At 37.9% G+C, this 19,748-nt stretch overlaps 1 protein-coding gene across 1 annotated transcript in view; it reads right to left on the bottom strand.

Moving 5' to 3' along the window:
* Positions 1-3,022: 3,022 nt before the first annotated feature.
* Positions 3,023-19,748, bottom strand: part of LOC134530812 (transient receptor potential cation channel protein painless-like) — a 68,903-nt gene continuing 52,177 nt past the window's right edge. The window contains exon 2 of the mRNA XM_063366037.1: positions 3,023-8,190. Within this exon, the coding sequence (XP_063222107.1) occupies positions 5,101-8,181 (3,081 nt within the window). The 5' untranslated portion in view covers positions 8,182-8,190 and the 3' untranslated portion in view covers positions 3,023-5,100. The remainder of the gene's footprint in view (positions 8,191-19,748) is intronic.

The raw sequence follows: 19,748 nt of genomic DNA on the forward strand, positions 1-19,748 counted from the left end.
TGTTATATGGTCAGAAGTTTATATTTTGACCCTCATACTTAAAATGTAAAAATGGCAGTATAAAAACCAATAAAAAATATTTTTTTTTAGTAACATGAATTTTTTTGAACGTGTATAGCATCCACCAGTCTAGTTGGTCATCTATTTCTCCATAGCACAGCTCATCTGTTGGCAACATTGTGTGAGGTTTCTCACATTAACTTGTTATGGAACAAAGATAGGAAGGAAGAGGAAAAGTTACAATGAGAAGAAAAATAATAAAATTTTTCAAGAAGTTTCCAGTGAACACTGCAAAGAATTAAAATCTCTAGCCAACATACAAATTTGAGCTTCTCTGGAAGCATTTAAAATTTTAATTTTTCAAGCTATTTGAGCAACTCAGATTGCCTGTATCCATAGCCTGTCACAAGAATAGTTCTAAATAAGGAGCATTTTTGATGTAAATTTATGATAAAATCATTTTGCATTATAATTCAGTATCCATGTAGCATAAAATGACTAGCTATAGCTGTTATTTTTAATTACATAAAATACTACATACAGTAGTATGTTAACTGGGATGTCCAGATAACCCAGACCAGTATTGGAAAAAAAAATTAGTAAATGAAGACTTGTTTTACTGACATTATAGCACTATTCTCAGTAGGTACATGACTCTAATTCACTTGTCAGCGGGCAAGTTCATGCACTCACTGCACCTGTTGCTACACAGCAAACTGGTGACTCTACCCTCTCCTGCCACACACTTGACATAGACCTAGAGACAACATTCCTCAGTTGCACTGCAATCTCTGTAGTGTTCGCATGCTGTTCTAGTATTGCTGTGTTTCGTTAGCGCATTTGTGATGGCAATGAAATGTAAAAACATGGTTATGACTACAGAAAAAAGGTTGGAAGCATTGACAAGAATTGATAAGAGAGAAACGTTTAAGAACATTGCTGCTGAGTTTGGAGAAGGAATAGTGACCATATCTGATTGTAAAAAGAACAAAAAATGCATTGAAGACTTTTGTTTCAAAATGATTTCCAAGCACAGTTTGGATAATCTGTGTAAAGCAAAAACTGCTTAACTAGAAACTCAAGATGAAGCATTGTTTGTGTGGTGTCGTGCTGAAACAGAATGTGGTTTGGCGATTTATGGACCCATCATCCAACATAAAGCATTGACTTTGAATAAACAGTTGCCCCATGGAGATCTGAGTTTTACAGCTAGCAGGGGTGGTTGGACAGATGGAAGAAACTCCATGGTGTGCGTCAACTTACAGACACTAGAGAAAGCTTGTCAGGTGATGTTGACGCGGCAGAAAAATTAAAAGAAGTGTTTGAAGATTTTATTAAAAAGGAAGAACTGACTGCAGATCAAGTTTACAATGCTGAATCTGGTTTATTGCATAGAATATGGCCGAATAAAATGCTAGCCCCAAAATTATGAGATTCAGCAGAAGGGTATAAAAAAAGGGAAAGACCATATCACCATAATGGCTTGCAGTAATGTGTCAGGAAAGCACAAAATTCCTCTCCTTATAATAGGGAAGTCTAAAAAAAACCAGTGCATTGAAAAATGTGAGACGAGACCCATTGCCTGTCGTTTACAGCTCACAAAAAAAGTTCTTCGATGGTTAGTAACATTTTAATACAATGGTTTTTCAAGAATTATGTGCTGTCAGTAAAAAAAATTTGAAGGACTGTGGCCTTCCCACCAAGGCTGTTTTGCTGACTGACAATGTGCCTTTGCATCTGTCTGTCAATTAACTAGTCAAAGATAACATTTAAGTGAAGTTTTTACCACCTAATGTAACTTTTCTTGTTCAACCGATAGACTAAGGAGTTTATAAAAGAAAAAGTGTACTAAAGGCAAATGATAAGTCAACTGGTAGAGGACAAAGGAGAGCATGGTATTGATGCTGAAATATTTTAACGTAAAGACTGTTATTTATATGATTGTGGAAGCTTGGGACCAGGTTGGAAGAGAAACTTTAATAAAGTTATGGAAAAAGTTGTAGCCTGGTGTGTGTGACTTGCCAGAAAAGAAGATTGAAGAAGAAGAAGAAGAAAAAGCAAGTATGGTATATTATTTTATAGTCATTTTTAAAAATATTGATGGGTTTTCAGATGTTGACAAAGAAGACATTAACAGTTGGTTGCAAATTGACAATGACAAGTTATAAAGTGATCACAGAGGAAGAAATTATTGCATCATGCAGTTACAGAAAATGAAAATGAAGAGGATTCAAACAGTGTTGATGGACCAGCTGTGGTTTTGACCCACGCAGAAGCAGCAGAAAACATAGCAAAATCAATGGTTTATTCCGAGAGTCAAGCCGAAACATTCCCAAACGAGTTTCTAATGCTAAAGCGGATGCAAGATCACACTGCTTGTAAGCGATTCACAAAACTGAGGCAGCAAAAGCTCACTGCCTTTTTTACTATTGACTAGTTTGTACCTATATTGTGTACAGTGTAAACACATATTATGTGTTTTTGGAAGAAAGTGTGCCAATGATAATTACTATACTCCATTAAGAATATTTTTGGTAAGTACATAAATGTTCTTTTTTATAGTTTTTCCCTCATTCTCTGGATAACCTGGATTTTAATTAACATGGAATGGCCCTGGCTCCAGCTGATCCGTGTTAATGTTCTACTGTACCTGAATAAATATACTTATTTTTTTTAGTATGATTTTATAAACCATTATCTTGTTTTAGTTTGATGTAAAAAATAATTTTTGATATTTAAATTGACTAGTAAGTAATTGTTACATTACATAATTACATTAGGCTTGCAACGTAAGTTGTTTTTAGAAAATATTTTTGTTTGATTTTTTTTCTTCTATTTTTTCTTGTATTGACTAGAGTTTCACAGTAGATCTGTAATTTTTATTCAAGTAGGTAATTCATATTGTTTCATTTTTTTTTAAATTACTTTAAACAGTTATTTTGTGCAGAAAAAAAAAATATTTTTTTGCAGATTACAAATTATATCAGCAATTTAGCAATGGGTATCTGCATTTTTCAAACTTTAATCATTTTATTTATTTCTCATTTGTGTCTATTTTTATTTATATATTTCTGTACATTGTGTAAAGTTACGTTCTTCAGTACGTACTTACATTACAAATTTTTACATTTCATTTCCCCATTTTTTACAATTGTAATGTTAAAAATACTCTGAATAAAAATTTTTTAAGAATATTATAAGGTATGCTAAAAATAAACAAACAAGTTTATACAATTACCACGTTAAAACTTTTTTCTATTATAACTGAGAAACTAATAAAAATAATATAAAAAATAAATCAGGTAGCAAAAATATTAATGTTGTGTTCTGGAATGTGTAGGATGTTTGCTTCATATTACTTGAGGATATCCAGCATAGTTCATTCACCTCTCCTTTTTTGTTGTATGTTTTTTCACAATAGTTATCTTACATACTATTTATCCTTGTAACTGAAGACGCAAAGTGGTTACATACAATTCTCTGTGTATATGAAAACAATGGCTTTAGTGCTTAAAGCAAAGCATTATTTTAAAGCTGAAATACCTAACTGTAAATATGTAGGTATGTTTGTGAGTACACATCTTGCAAGAATGCATGGCAACACACAACATTATGCAGACCTAGCTTAACATTAGGTACACATATTCCTGTTTTCTGACCATTGTTTTATCATTGTTTGTTAGAATATCAATGGATAGAACAGTTAGTATTGGTGTAAGCAGGACGTGATCAAGATACTTATTTAGCTGGAACATGGCATATTTGGTAACTTAAGTGTGATTGATACTGAAAATATACTGCTTATAGCAAGGGAGTTATTGTTTGTGTAAAGTAACACAAAATTAAGTCAAGAAAAAAAATATTGATTCCATTATTTTTTTTTACACATCCGAATTTACACCAAAAAAAGCTTTGTATAAAAATTAAAATATTTAAATTCATGCAGAATCTAAATTTTCTGGTGTGAAGCTTTACATGATTTAGGAGATTCTGTCACATTAAGCCTTTTATCATAACCATGCTATTTAAAACCTTACATTTATATTTTACCATTTTTCTGAGGCTTGTAAATTTGTTTTTAGTTTTATTGACAAGTACAATTTTGTGAGCTGTATAAAAAGGTTTTTAACTTTTACCAATAATTTTCTGTAGATGTCTTTTTAAAATTATTATTTCAGTATTTTACTTTTACACTGTAGTTTTGTGTTCTAAATACTAGTACATTGCTCTATTACTTCGGTACACATTTATGTTCAATGTCTAATCAATTCCAGCAACAATGTTTTCTAATATAAAACATTAACGTGCTAGATAATTTTAGATGTTTTAATGTTACACATACCTTTTATTTACAAAGTAATGATGTTAGACTAGAACTTTTTTTCACTGGAAAATGTGTACCTACGTAACAAAGTTCATTGCAGGCCTTTGGGTAGAATTTCAATATTCAAATACTTATGAAGTTTTAAAATATACCAGTCTTGGCTATGTTTACCACGAAAAAGTCTTGAAAGTAGGTATCCAACATATTCTGAAGTATTTTTTTATTTTCATGCGAAAACAGGTTGTAAATACATTCAGTAGTTTCCTGTAAAAAAAAAAAACCTACTTGTCAAACACTTTAGTGCACAATTTCATGCTAGGTAGATAGCACACTTAAGAAGAACCTCTCTTGCTAATAATGAAGTATGTTTAAATAAAATGTATTCCATTACACTAAGATGGTGCATGTTCTTGTTCAAGCTGCTTTCAGTTATACTTTTCTTGGCTTTATACTGTTATTGACTTGATAAAGCACACAAGATTCTAGCCAAAGATAAAGTTAGGCCAAAGATTCTTCTTGTGTAATATTTTTAGGCTGCTGAAGTAAAGGACCTGGAATAAAAATAGAGAAGAAAATTAAATAAGCTTTACAACTTATATACTTCATTCATGTTAATTTCTCATTATACTGCATTTTATGCAGTCTCATGGGCTTGAACTTAGAAGGTGGATTAATATTTATGTCTAGCTGCCAACCTTTCTTCAACAATGATTTAGTACTCAGAATCAATACTGTTTATCAGTGCACGTGTCACTTGCATGTGACTGAAGCAATTTCTAATTATCTACATCTATCATACGCTGGCTTTCCACCATCAGTCTTCGGTTACCCAAACTGCTATTTATGTTCTCAAACATCGTTTGTTGATGTTCTAGTAACATCTTCTTGCATTCATCCATGAAATAATGAAAGTCTTGCATCATTTGCTTGTTTTGCTCCTGCAGTCGCTGGTTCTGCACCATTATTTGGCGAAAACAGTCATTTTCCAAAGTTTTTGAAGCCCGAGAGAGGAGAGCAACAGTTGATTTGACTATTGCTGGGTCCAGTTTTCCTACACTGACTTCAGTAATGTCTTTAACTTGCTGCGCCTGGCGATCCACAAGGGAAAGAAATGTTACATGACAGTCCTGATTAGGTAGAACATACGCTTTGAAATCTGGTGTCATGCGTGGAAAAATGCTCATCCTGTGGAACATCTTTCGGGAGATTCCAGAGATGAATCCCAAGTACCGTTCATCAGGAATACAACAGCAGTAGTGACACAATGGAGATAGCCAAGATAGTGGGTTTCCCAGCATCATACTCTCGAAGTGATGGATCAGCTGTACCCGGGACACGAGACTGACAATTTCTGCGTCGTTTTTGATGGCTTGGGTGTCGCTGACGGCCAAGCCATTGAGCAGGTTCAGCAACACCAGAGCAATGAGGAACACAAACAGGATGAACATGAACTGGCTCGTCCCTGGCAGAGACTCGAATGGCAGCGATGAGGCATCGAACTCGCCTGTCATCATCACCACTGTTTTAAGCATCGACATCCCAGGATTCAAAAAGAAGTTCTCTTCGCCATCGCCATCCTCTGTCTTTGATGAACTGCTGTTGCGAAACAGTATGTAGAAGCTCAGCGAGAATGCTAGCAGGAGGCTGGAGTACCAGGCCAAAAATTTTAAGAAATTACATGACACCCTCTTCAGCATTTCGATATTGGTTGATAGCTTAGGGTGCCGTCCAAGGAGGAGCACCAACTCGGCATAAGACAGCAGTATTCCATAGGCTGACAAATTTGTCCTAATATTTTGACTTTGTATGTCTGAAAATATAATGATACTTGTTAGCACGATCAACAGCAATTCCATGTAGTTTTCTGGACTTCGAAAGTATCTCTTTGGAGAAACTAGCAACTGAAACATTTCCCTTGCGATAAGCAAAATCTCAAACACTACAAGAAATCCCCATATGTAACTTTTTACACTAGTTTTATTGCTCACTCCAGCATCATGGACTGTTTTGTTATGTAATACATTTTCATTACCCTCTTCAACAGGAAAATTTGCATAGTCACACAGAATGTAGATTGAAAGTAGGATTACGAACAAGAGATACAAGAACAAGTTAATGTAAAAGAAATATTGGAAACTTTGCCACTTGAGGTACATAAAGCTTGAGAACACTGGATGTGTAAGGAGATGGCGTAGTTGTTTCGATCGTCCAATATACAGCAAAGGACCAATTTCAGGTGTTGAATTCTTAAGATACTCTTTGTTTTTCTCTTGAATGGAAGTCTTGAAAATAATTTCGTGTGTAACAGGACTGTTAAGTGGTTTCTTGTCTACATCGTTGATGATAACGCTGTATTCGGAACCTCTCCTTTTCATAAGGCATTCAGGTGTTCTGGCCAAACTCTTGTCTGCTATGGAGTTTGTGTTGCTACCTGTCACTCTGCGCTTGCAGAGTGCCTTCACTCTAGGCGGGACCATCATCTCGTAATTTAGTTCAACTTCAAAATCGTCCGCAGATTGGTCCTTGTTTTTGCCTTCTTTGACACAACTGTTCAAGAAATTTTCCAAAATATCCAACTCAATTTTCGCTAGAGGGAGCTCACCGAATCTGTCCTTGGTACCTATGTAGGCACCATTAGCTAAGAGTCGGGTGATGATGTCTGAAAGTTGATGTTTAGCAGCATAGTGGAGAGCTGTATTTCCCACACTATCTACCGAGTCAATGTCAATATCTAGAGTTAAAATGTTGTTCATTATTATATCAAGGCATTTATCATAATCTTGATCTGGTGATGTAATTGTACCCCACCTTTTACCGTTTATCACGGCATGTAAGATGCTAGTTCTGCCATCGAAGTCGTAAAAACTTATCACTTTAGCATCAGACATGGATAGATAATTAATGAACTTTTCCAAGATTTTGTAGAACCCATTTTTACAAGCCAGGAATATAGGAGCTTTGGGATTGGTTTGTATAGTGTAGTTCGGGTCGAACTTCCTGCCGAGCATGACTTGGACGTGTTCGGCGAGGCCGTAGCTGCAAGCGTACTGCAGCAAGGTGAAGCTGCCGTCGTGCCACTTGACGACCGCGTCCCCGTGGTTCCCGAGGGCGTCGTCGAGCGCCGACTCGAAGGTCCTCGCGTCCCGCCTCCTGAGGTGCTTGAACAGCGCCGTCCTGGCCCTGCCCTCGGACAGCTCTGCCGGGCCGAGCTGCGGCAGCGGCAGGTCGGGGTACCTCTCGGCGATGATCTGCCGGGCCGTCTTCTCGTCGACGGGCGACCTGTAGGAGTCGAGGTCGGGCGCCGCCAGCCGGAGCACGTTCTCGAGCGTGCGGCGACACGCCCGCTGCGCGACGAGGTGGACCGCGGTGAGGTCCTGCCGGTTCGGGAGGTTCGCGTCGGCGTCGGTCTCCTCCAGCAGGAGCTCCAGGCACTCGTCGTGGCCGCCGCGGTCGTCCTTGAGCTGCTTGGCGGCCGCGTGGAGCGCGGTGTCGCCGAACTTGTCTAGCTGCGCCACGTCGAGGCGGCCGCCGGCCAGCAGGGCGCGCAGCACCGCCACGTTGCCCTTGGCGGCGGCCACGTGCACCGGCGCGCGCCGCAGCTGCTGGTTCACGAGGTTGGGGTCGGCGCCGCGGCGCAGCAGCGCCTCCACGTAGGGCGCGCCGTCGTCCAGCGAGCACGCCACGTACAGGCAGGAGCCGCGGTGGCCGTACGCGTGGTCGGGGTCCGCGATGTCGGCGCCGTCCAGCAGGCGGCGGAACTTGTCCAGGTCCTTGCTGGTGAGCGCCGCCAGCAGCTCCTCGTAGGGGTCGGGCGCGCAGATGCTGCCGCATCTCTCCAGCTGCCTCGGCTCCGACATCGCGCCGGCCTATCGCACACAGTCACATCCTACACTATACCCAAGCTTGGAATCACAATAAAGCAGTATTTGCGAAATCTCATTGAGGATTTACGTGGTTTACCTTCCCGGCTTTGCTTAACTTAGTTTACTGCATTTAACTTAACGCTATTTGCCATTTAAAGTGTGAGTAATTATTTTGGAAAACACTACTTTGTGAAAAAAAGAAAACATAATTTAAACATTTGAGATGTTATCGCTATTTACTCGAAACAACAGCGATACCCCGAAATAACTTAACAACAGGATCAACGAATCTTGTGCAACTGTCGGAACAAAAAAGAAAATATTGTTTTCTCAAGATGATCACAGACAACAAAAGAAGTAGTATAGTGAGTATCCTACTCTTGTTTCTATAAATATAAAGAAAGCAAAGTTACCTTGTATGAATAACTTAACACCTAGATAAGCCCAGCGTTAGCCCTGGGTTTATTTATTTTAGAGTTCCAATTTTAATAAACTAAAATGTTGAAGGAAAAAATATCTAAAAGTTTTTCGCCTTATATGACAATGTACAATGTCTACTTTGTTTGAAAGCTACACCGTGAAAGGTGGCTGAAAGGCGTCTTAAGTAATTTTTCAGTAAAATCCTATGTTGGCGCATTGCAATTGTCTTAATCTGGAGTCTTAATGCCACAACGAACACGACACGACAGACCCGACACACCGTCGTACAGCTCCTGCACGACAGACTTAATAACGTAGGGTCAAAATACCCTGTAAAAATTGACCCGACGATTTCTGATTTGGATGTCGCCAAATCGTTACAAGCCAAAATACTTGCATAAAATGCAGTATAGAATGCGCTAAAAAACAGCGTAGAAGAGAAAGAGAACATGCTACATCAACCCATGATGATTTCTGTAGTCCTTCAACCTAATGCCATACATAATATCACGAGCCTGAACTTTATTAAATAAAAGTTTTTCGCTGAACTTGTCAACACGTCTCTTTTAAAATTACATTTTCACCAATCTAAAATAACAACATTGACCATGAACGCGATGATATACGTTCATATAAACAGATGAAGGCACGCTACAAATATTAAAATGTACCCATACGTAAAACGATTTTTTTTCAACATAAAGATGTACCAAATAGGTAAAAAAATTTGAAGTTAAGTTTTGTAAGGCCTAACAGTGACACTAATCTCCTTTCGGTAGAGCTTTTAGAGTGAATAGAGAACCTCTCGTTTATAGCTTTTTGGGTGAATAGAGAAGTAGAGCGCAGGGAAGACTGCGCAGTACAGAACTTTCTGGCATCTACCCGTGCCTGCCGTGAAAGCCGTTGACTAATCTGTACCAAGGATTCGTGCCGGGAAAAAAGGTAGCAAATAAACTTTTTCATGCTTTTAAAACCACTCTTTCATCTCACTTTTGCATTACAACACAAGAAAAGATATCTACAGACATAAGCGAATTAGCTTATAATTTTTAACTAATTGGCTAATCACTGGATACAATTTTTGAGTGTACTTTGTGTCCAACATTAAAATTTTGACGTACAACGACTTTATATGTTATTTATTGAGCAGGTTACTGTTTTGATAAATTGACCGATGAAGGTTTTTGATTTATTTCACTAAGAGGAAGATAATCTTCAGTGTTATTGAAGGAATCATCCCAGACATATCGATGATCACACTATTTAACACATCAAGGGTTTGGCGTATAGGGGCGCGATTACATGGAACGCCGAGCTTCTTCAGATGAACATGTTTAAGTAAACATGTTTACAAACGCGAAAGTGTGCAGTTACACGACAGTTGGTATAAAGTGTGCTCAATGCCAAAACCGATTGTCTTCTGTCATCGGATGAATGTATCAAGAAAAACGTGGGTTTCTTCAATTGGTTATACGGTAATTTAAGGAGAGACGGAAAATGAATCTGCATAGATTTTATTTAATTATATTAGTCAATTTAAGAAACAGCTGACGTAACAGTGCAAGAAGACGTCAGTAAAGTAGGCCTCGAAACAAAATGTCAGGCATCATCTGTAAAAACAGAAAATGTTGATTTTGCAACTTTTCTAGTTAAAATGTTTTGGGACCATTCATGCGCAACCCACGGCCTTTATTGTCGTTTGCACGAATTTGCGCCAGGAAAATTCTCCATCTTGCGCTTTTCGCAAAGTACTGTTTGTACTCTCAACACTCAAAACAGCCAACCAGAGGCTTGTGTTGAAGAGATGCCGTTCCGAACTACTTGGCCAACCTGTTTGGGTTGAATGAGAAAAGGCCTCGAACGAAACATTTTCAGACTGTGTGCAACCGCGCGCAAAGTTTGCCCGAAGCAGGCGAGAGTCTCGTGTGACAGCGCAATGGGTCTCTGGGAGCAGGACCGCCCGTTGCCAGAAGATGGCCTCGCCTGAGGCTCTCGGTGTTGGCAACAAGGCGACGCAGAAGGGTTGATGATCGGAGAGGGGGGGAAGAGCGGGTGCGGAGCGACACAGCGAGTGGGAAAGGCACGCGCGTGCATTTATGATCGATATGCGGTGCCTGCGGGCCGGTAAGAAGCCACGCGCACCGCCTCCCGCACGCGTGGTCGCCATGGCGACGGGGAAGGTGAGGCTACCGAGACGCCGCAAGACCTCTCTCTCTCTCACTCCCCCCCCCCCCCCTCCCCCTGCTCAAGAACACGACATTCCCATCAGCACGGCCTTTCCGCCCGTCCCCGCCCATCACCTCGATCACCCAGATGAGGACCAGCACCGCGAGGCTCAGTGCAGAGGCGCTGACACGGCAGGGTATCCTGATGCTGAGAGAGACGGGCTTCCAACCACCTGCTTTCCGACACGCCACTCGCTAGTTGTTAGTTGCACTTACGAGTATACATCAAGAGTCAAGATTCAACGGACCAACTTCGACCGCGGGTTCACTAATAAAAAAAAAATGCACTACATGTTTATGGTTTATGGTCTGAAGTGCTTCTCAAGTCTGGTATACTCCTTTAAAGTCGGCGCTGAACAGCTATTTTATTACAAATAGTAGAGGAAGTCGTCAACCCTTCCGTCACCCTTTGTCAATTCCAAAAAAATAAAATTTTTATTTTTATGTTAACTAAACTTTTTAATTTTTGTGTGGTAATAATATTACGCTATGATTATAATATTAACGTGTAATTATTTTATACTAATTTTAAAAGTAAAATAAAATTTATTTATTTCATAACCATGAAGTATGATGTCCTCTAGAATACAGGTACACCTTAACACACACATTCAAGGTTGTGGATAAAAATTGTCCACTTCAGTGGACGAATAGACTGAAAGAATTAATGTGGAACAATAAGTAAACAAACTTAAAGCACAGCAAAACTTGGCGCTGTTGTAAAATTATGTGATTAAAATAACCGGGGGTAACATCAGTATTTTCCATTAATTTTTCTGACGTTTCTTTACCCCTAATTTTGTCCCTAGGAATCATTTTACGACAGCGATCATATTGCGTTTTGCGGTGGTGGTATAACTGTGTTCCATTTATATCGTTATTATTGATAACTTAGTGTTCCATCAATAATACTTTCTGTGTTATTCGGAGAAAAAGAAGAAATATGCTGAGATACAACTTCAAAGGCAGCCTTTAGAAGCACTTCAGACCATGAGTTTTGTATACGTTTTCAACTTATTTTTCGTGAATAACATGCAGTGGAAGTTTTGTTGACGCAATTATAGCTCATCCTGTTAGCAACTTCACAGAATTGAACTCAAACATTGCAAGTGGTAGGCAAGTGTATTCCAGCGCCTTCTTTACTGAGAGCAAGCTCGCTGCAGGAATTCAAAAGCGTTCAGATTAGCTGGACTATACGTTCAGGGCCGGTGCAAGGAGTTTTTTCGGCACATGCGAGATCTGGATTTGGCGCCAATATATATATATATATATATATATATATATATATATATATATATATATATATACATATACACACACACATATTAGTGACTTCATATATTGGTGCAAACGCACATATATATATACTTATACACACTAGCCTACTGTAGTAATAAAAACAAAGGAAATAAAGACTAAAAATTTATGATACAACTATCTTATTTTATTTACAGTTTCTTGAACAGTCAATAACAAAACAATTAATAAGGTCATCATCATCAACATACTCATAACTTCCTAACTACACTCGTTCATCAGCAGTGTTCTACTTCAGAAAACATTTCTTTCTTGATTTAGCTTTTGCAAAATCCTTTAAAATCGTATCTGTATCTATTGTGTTCAATATTTCATTTTCAATGGCCAATGTGGCAAGACCACTAAGACGTTCTTGTGAAATGCTAGATCGAAGGTAGTTTTTTATTCTTTTTAGTTTTGAGAAGCTCCTTTCTCCACTGGCCACTGATATTGGTAATGTTAGTAGAATCCTCAACGCGATGAAAACATTTGGAAATATGTCTATTAATCTGTTTGTTGTGAGATAGCTCAGTGTTGTGTGAGGGGAGCTCTCTTCTTGTGACAACATTGGAATTAATATTGATATTTCCTTAAAAAGATCTTCTGCGTTAATGTCTCTTTCATCACCTGCTGTCAGTATTTCGCTCAAACGTTGACAATTTCCTTTGATAGTTTTTTCTTCACCATTTTCTAATTTTTTCAAGTCATAAAGAAATTGGAAATGTTGGCTATGGTTGTGCATAAGATCAAATCTCTCGGACAATGAACTGATGGCTGTATCGAGAATCACAAAAAAGAAATTTATTTTGAAAGAATCTTTTCCTGTCTCTGTCTTAATTGGTTCGTCGACATCTTCATACAAAAATTGACGTTTAACCTTTCTTGCCCTTACTACCGTTTCATTAGGAAACTCAGAGCTGATTCCGAGTTTATCAGCCAACTCCTTTGCGTCTGTAACAACATTATTAAATCCATTTTCTGTTCTCATTTTGATCAAAAACGACTTTACGCTTTCAATTAGGGTCATGGCACTCTGCAGGTTGACTTCTTTTGCCTGGAGGGTTTTGCTTACCAAATTTATTTTGAACAAAACCTCATACCATGTGATCAAGCAACAAAGGAACCGAAAATCTGTTATTTTTTTGGCAATACCAGTGGCTGTATTTTTTCCAAAAACATCAATCTTGGCATCAGTAGAGGCTGCGTAAACAGCGTCGTATATTTCATGAATATGGTAGCGCAGAGGTTCAAGAGCGTCAATCCTACTTTCCCATCGGGTTTCATTTAAAGGTTTTACTGTTAAATTTGTTACGTGATGTTTCAATATGTCCCATATATGGATGGATGCCGAAAAATAGTTATAAATCTCTTGAACGTTACTGAAAAAGTTCACGGCTACAGTACAGGAAAGAGCAGCGTCGTTTACTACTAGGTTTAGTGAGTGACTTCCACAAGGGACAAAGAAGGCTCTTGGGTTGAGGTCTAGGATCCTTTTTTGAACCCCAACATGTTTTCCCTTCATGTTAGACCCGTTATCATACCCCTGGCCTCGCATGTTGTTTAAAGCTATTCCTCTTTTTGACAACTCATCCAACAAAAGAGCTGTTAGTCCTTCTCCAGATGTATCAAACGCTTGCAGAAACCCAAGGAAGTATTCTTTGATTATTGCGTTTTCTCCTGGTATAGCGTGAACAAATCTGACTACTAGAGTCATCTGTTCTTGGTGGCTAACGTCAGGTGTACAGTCAAGAATGATGGAATAGTAGGTAGCTTTATGCAATTCACTTAAGATGAATTCATTAACTTTACGAGCAAGTACATCTATGAACTCATTTTGTATCTCTTTGCTTAAATAGTGTACATGAGTTTCTTTCGAAGTTATCCTGCGAAGATGTTCAGAGAGAACAGCGTCAAATCTGGAAATGTGCTCCACTAGTTTCAAAAAGTTTCCGTTATTTTCTTGGAAAATCTTATCATTAGTGCCACGAAAAGCTAATCCTTGAGCTCCAAGGAACTGCACTATAGTAAGAAGTCGCTTCAAAACTTCATACCAATGCTCTGTTTCTGATTTTATGATGCGTTGGTTTTCGTCGTCAATGGTTTTCCCTGACTTCAATCTCTGGGAAAGTTCTCGATAAGAAATGGCAGCTGTTATATGATGAGGTGACTTTTCGTGTTGGCGTAAGAATGTTGACATGTTTTGCCAATCAGAGTAACCCTCTGTTCCAGAAACAGATATAACTTCATTACTGAAGAGTTTACAAAAGAAACAAAATACTGAATTTTTCGATTTTGAGTACATGAGCCATTCTCTGTCGATTTCTTCTCCATTTGACAATTTTTGTTTATAATTGGCAACTGTGAAGCGTCTGCCAGATTTATGGTCAACAGGAAATTTAAAATGTTTAACCTGCACAGGGCCTTTCTCGACGAGAACTTGACGGATGTCATCGGTGATTTTAGCCGGCCATTCTCCACAGTCGTCAAGATCGTTCCTGTTTTCCTTGAGATGAAAATCCTGAAAACACATCAACACAGTGGTTAATTTCAGTGGGAACGCAACATAACGGCGTTCCCTTACCTCCCAAGAGTGCCGGAACGCAAGGGAACGCACGTAATTCGTAACTTGTAAAACTACAAATAAAAAAAAGTATATGGTTAGGATCAATTTTAGGCTTTGCTCGCGATCAGGGAGGGAAGTCAGTCATCTCGCCCGTGCTACACAATAACAAAACAAAACCCCCCGCCACTCTATTAAAACAGCTGTTTGTAAATGTTTGTTAGAAGTCTAGTCGGAAACCGAGAGGGTCAAAATCAGCACTTTAAGTATGTGTAATAATATAAAAATTGTTGTGATTTTTTTACATCGTTTTTTTGGTTTGGATTAACATTAATAATAAAGTTAAAAACGAATTTTGAAAAAAATAATTTTTGTTCATCCTCCCTTAATGGTGTGCTATAAGCTACGATTTCATGATCGGCTACTTACCAAATATAGAAACAATTGAACAAAAAGCACCTAAAATATATTCAAATTTACCTGCAGTGGATGTTGTTCGATGTTCTCGGATTCAATTTGAACAGTTGGTCTAGATGATTTGGGTAATGGAATAACCAAAGTTTCCTCGGAATCAGAATCCTGAAACACGTGTAACACATGTTGGATACTAAATCATCCCATAGAAAATGCACAACAAAAGTTGAGAAAATTTGTAAGTAAGATGGAGAAAACTTAATTTTTCGTTTAGTTTAAAAGTACAGATAAATATAATAATTGCTCTCTTACCTGCATTGTTTGTTGTTCTGCGGTGTCGTTCTTATGAGACTCAGACTCTACGGAAGAGCCAACTTCAGATCTAACAAAAAATTTACTCATTGCTTTCGCCTGTTTTTCGTTTTCTCTTTCCATGTCCTTTTTTCTTTTTCTATAAAAAGTACCCGTAGGTTTCTTCTTGTCCGCCATGATACCACCACAATAATAATATCAAACTGGACAGTGGCGTGTGCATGCACTTGTCGAGTTGACAGATAGCACTAGCACTGAGACTGAGCGGTGCAGTGAGCAGGCACTTACGGTGGGTCGGGGGCAGCGGGAGGAGGGTGGGGAAGGCTTCACGTTGTGACAGGAAAGCAGGGAAGCACCGCGCGGCGCGCACCACCACCACATGAGTCATCGCCATCGCATCACCACCGATGCTCGCATATTGCTGTATTAGCAAACAGAAACACTCTATCTTTTATAAAATTATAATCATGTTCATGGCGTTTATTTATTTATAAAACTATTTTGCTCAAATAAATTAAAATGTTTTTGTATTTTTTTTTCCGATAGCTCCGTTGGCGCCACTGCCCGCGTGGCGCCACATGCGGCCGCATGTGCCGCATGGGCCTGGCGCCGGCCCTGTATACGTTATACTCTTACAGGTTCCACAGTCACCCGAGCTTGAAGCTTTCGCTACTGCGGACATAGAAGTTACTCTGGTGCGAACTTGGTGACAACCAGAAATCCTTGCATGACTGACTCCCTTCATTTCGTACATTTCATAGTAGGCTGTATACCTTATTGTAATTTTTTTTTTTAAATAGCAACACTTCCTATGCAGATTATTAATTTTGTCTGATTTGATCTTAATGAATGTTTTCCAATCCCTGAGGTTATAGGCTACACTTCAGATGAGAAAATAAATCTGTATATGACGAAATAAGCGTCCTGTGTTCTATGCTATTCAAAATATTTTCTAACAGCTGCTTTTTTTTTTTAAAAAAAACAAGACGTTAAAATATACATTTATTTAGGAGACATATGCATACTTATCCAGCAACTGTTACTTCAAAATATCTTGTTTCGATCTATTTCTAACAGGATGTTCTATCTATAGTCTTGTGTAACTACTTCGAACCATTTGAATCAGATAATTTGGTAATATTTTTAACTCCAGCTTTTAATAGCGTTCCTTAAAAAGCGGAATTAAAATTTCATCTAGTGAGTACATTTAATGAGAGATAACACATTAGAAAATCTATGGGTACAATGTGGCAAGAAGAAGACAGTTAGAAGAAGTAGAAAATAAATTCCATTCTAGCATTTATAGAACTCCGAATTATATTTTAAGCCGCTAAGCTCTATCGAGTTGTTCTCATCAACACCACTATGTCCGTATTCGCACGATGTGTTCCAGATTTGGAGGAGAAGAATAGCGAACGTTGTATTGAAACTCGAAATACTTAAATCGGATTTATAATTTCACGTAACAAATACACAACGATACTTTCATCTGTCACTATATACATTATAAGTTTACACTCAAATATTAAAATATATCCACCATACGGGGGTCCCCAGAAATTAGAAGTGTAAGTAAACATTTTCGCAGCTTTGAGTTAGCTACGTATTTTACACCTGAAACGTTGAAATTAATATGTTTTATGGCTAACTAAAATCTACGACATCATTTACTCTGGAGTCCCGTATACGCTCCCGTGTCAGGTCATTATTTTGTATTTACGTTCCACTTGGTTAGACTTGCCGACTTTTTGAGTGGCTGAACTTACACCAAAAAAAAATACACATCGCATACGTTTTGCATAATTAACTGGCAAAGTTGCATTGTTAACATTTTTGTGCAGTATGAATAAAGAGAATGAAATGAAATACAAAACTGGAACTTTTTAGGGGTTAAAGTCAATTTTACGTTTTACTGTGTGATGTCATTTAGTTTCAGAAAAAAAATTAATTTTACCTAGTCTATTAAAATTCTCATATTTTTTATGATTTAAAAAGGCTAAATTAAATACATTTATCTGAAATAAATTCAAACCATACCACGCAGTAGTCAACAGCATTTAAGCCAAATAACTTTCAGTTATTTTTTTTTTCATTTGGTTCTCCTTACCCATACTGCACAAAAATTTAAAAAATTCAACTTTGCCAGCTTGTAATGCAAAACGTATGCTCTCTCTCTCTCTCTCTCCTCTCTCTCTTTCTCTCTCTCTCTCTCTCCTCTCTCTCTTTCTCTCTCTCATTGTGTTGATTTTCGGCCACTAAAAAGTCTACAAGATTAACCGTGTTAAACGAAAATATAAAATAATGACCTGAAACGAGACATACGCCCTTAAAGGTCAAAAAAAGGTTTGTCAGAGATAGTGAAATCGATATAATTCGAGGGCCGTGGTGTATGGGCCACGGTGGATGAGTGGTCAGATCCATTGGCGGATTTAGAGGGAGAGAAAAAGGGGGGGGGGGGGCACATGGGCACGTGCCCCCTCCCCTCCAGAAGGGTAAAATAGATAACCTTGGGTTCACCACTGGACAGATCACTTGTCCGAGTTCAATTACCGGTAGGGTCGAACACAGAAATTTTGCAAGTAGACGTTGCCTTTAGCCGATGGGTTTCTCGGGGTGTTCCTGTTTCACCCGCCCCTCCCAACCATTTCCTTAATCCTCCATTCACATCTCATCACGCGAAATAGGTGAATAAAAACTTGTGTACAGAATCATTCATGAAAAGCCCACTTACTATTTTTTGTCAATAGAGCAAAAGCAGATTTTCATTATTAAAGTTCTAAGTTATATAGAAATAAACATAGTAGTGAATGAGGTATTTGTGTGATTACAAAACTCTTCTATATTATGCAGCCACATATAATGTGGTTGCACGCATTGCGACAGAAAGTTTTCACAAAAAGTTTATATTTAATAACCGTTTATTATTTAATGTTTTTTTTTAAATAAAAACATTGGAAAAAGTGAAAAAAGAGTGTTTATGGATTTCGGACCTACGTAGATACAATTCTCACCTCCAAACATATATTTCTTTACTTCATATAATTTCTTTGTAGTTGTTTACACATGTATATATTTACAGGAATTTTCCTCGTGTTGCAACTGAACACTGTACGTGGTATAGATTGCCGATCTAAAGATGCACATACTTTACAGTACTTTCCAGTTACAATAATTCATTAATGGAAAAAAAAAAAAAAAAAAAAAAAGAGTTATAAATGACCCGCAACACGCAACATAGGTATGTATGGCTGGTTGCCGCTTTTCTTAGTAAGTAGGCGCTTCTCTCACTCTCTCTATCTATGTCTCTCTCTCTCTCGCGCACACACACACACAATACGCCCCAAAACGATCAGTTAGGATTGCAATTTACATCCCTAATCATAATTAACTGCAGATACAGCGGAACTAGATTTATGAGGGTTTGGATGGGACTGGGGTATGAAATTACATGGATTATGAACTTTCGTGGACCATCTGCTTTATCTCCGCGCCAATGAATCGCACCACAAAAATTTGTTTTTGTGAAACTACGTTGCATATAACTTGAACTATTTATGTTTTAAATAAAATTTAAATATTATTAATCATTTGTGAGTATAACAACTAAAGAAAAGAGCACAACAGAACAATTAAAAAACCGGCATTATTTTCATGTTTTAATTAGGCAAGTACTCACATTAAATACATAGCGTTATATTAAATGAAATTCACTATGAATAATTTAAAATATGCATGTTAAAATTTCACAGCGCGATACCTGAAACACTAATTCATCATGGAATTATTTGTTTCCAAGCAAGAGTTCAGTACTGGCCAGAAAAAAAAAATTATCCAAAAATATATAACCACTTACACTTAGCTTCAACCAGCCTGAATCACAGATATGCTTCTTATTGCATTAAACATTTTTTTTTGGTCGTGGTATGCACTCTAACTTATCAACATTAAAAAAAAAGCATATTGTAATGAGTTTTAACGTTTTGTGACTAACACACTGGATATAAACATAAGTATTTTAAGTTTAGGTTGTCAAAATATCATAAAATACTTAACAAGCATATAATTTAAATCGTGGCTTTTTTTTTTACAAATTTAACGGCCGAGGTGTTGAACAGGCCATCCTGACTGCCTGCCCCTGAACCGTGGGTCGGAATACAATCTCTGGAATGGGTGTTTTAGAATTGGTTAGTCTTGGTGTCACACTCCCCTGAGCCTCCCGGAATATTTTGGAGACGCAAGTGTCCTATTAAACACAAATGTATATCCTTAATAATATTATAAATGTGAATTACTAATTCCACTAATATTATAAATGTGAAAGTTTGGATGAATGG

This window comes from Bacillus rossius, chromosome 3 (genome assembly GCF_032445375.1).
Source record: "Bacillus rossius redtenbacheri isolate Brsri chromosome 3, Brsri_v3, whole genome shotgun sequence".
Classification (NCBI taxonomy): domain Eukaryota; kingdom Metazoa; phylum Arthropoda; class Insecta; order Phasmatodea; family Bacillidae; genus Bacillus; species Bacillus rossius.